Raw genomic sequence first — 689 nt, 5'->3', positions numbered from 1 at the left:
ATCTGTCCTCCTCACTGGTTCCAGTCTGTATTCCTTACTGGTTCCAGTCTGCCCTCCTCACTGGCACCAGTCTGTATTCCTTACTGGTTCCAGTCTGCCCTCCTCACCGGTACCAGTCTGCCATTCTTACTGGTTCCAGTCTGCCCTTCTTACTGGTTCCAGTGTGTATTCCTCAGTGGTTCCAGTCTGCCCTCCTTTTTTGGTTCCAGTCTGCCATTCTTACTGGTTCCATTCTGCCCTCCTTACTGGTTCTAGTCTGTATTCCCTACTGGTTCCAGTCTGTGCTCCTTACTGGTTCCAATCTGTATTCCTTTACTGGTTCCAGTCTCCCCTCCTTACTGGTTCCAATCTGTATTCCTTTACTGGTTCCAGTCTCCCCTCCTCACTGGCACCAATCTGTTTTCCTTACTGGTTCCAGTCTGCCCTCCTCACTGGTTCCAGTTGGTATTCCTTACTGTTTCCAGTCTGCCCTCCTCACTGGCACCAGTTTCTATTCCTCACTGGTTCCAGTGTCCCTCCCGCAGGCGCTGACCTGGCGGGTGCCCCCCCCTCGGGGCCGGGGGGAGGAAGGTGAGGAGGAGGAGGAGGGCGGCGAGGGAGAGCGCGGCTGAGACCAGGAGCCGGGAGGCCTCAGGGGTGAGCTCGGGGACGGCCACCATCGCCCGCCACCATCGCCCGCCGCCGCCGGG

General features: G+C 57.6%; 1 protein-coding gene across 1 annotated transcript in view; it reads right to left on the bottom strand.

Moving 5' to 3' along the window:
• The window catches only part of LOC104291815 (ATP-dependent 6-phosphofructokinase, muscle type-like), an 8,317-nt gene extending 7,658 nt beyond the window's left edge, over positions 1–659 (bottom strand). The window contains 1 exon segment of the mRNA XM_009891107.1: positions 502–659. Coding sequence (XP_009889409.1) covers positions 502–659 — 158 coding nt within the window.
• Positions 660–689: the final 30 nt, after the last annotated feature.

Source organism: Charadrius vociferus, unplaced genomic scaffold (genome assembly GCF_000708025.1).
Source record: "Charadrius vociferus isolate BGI_N301 unplaced genomic scaffold, ASM70802v2 scaffold2219, whole genome shotgun sequence".
NCBI lineage: Eukaryota > Metazoa > Chordata > Aves > Charadriiformes > Charadriidae > Charadrius > Charadrius vociferus.
This window is presented reverse-complemented; position numbering and strand designations above follow the sequence as displayed.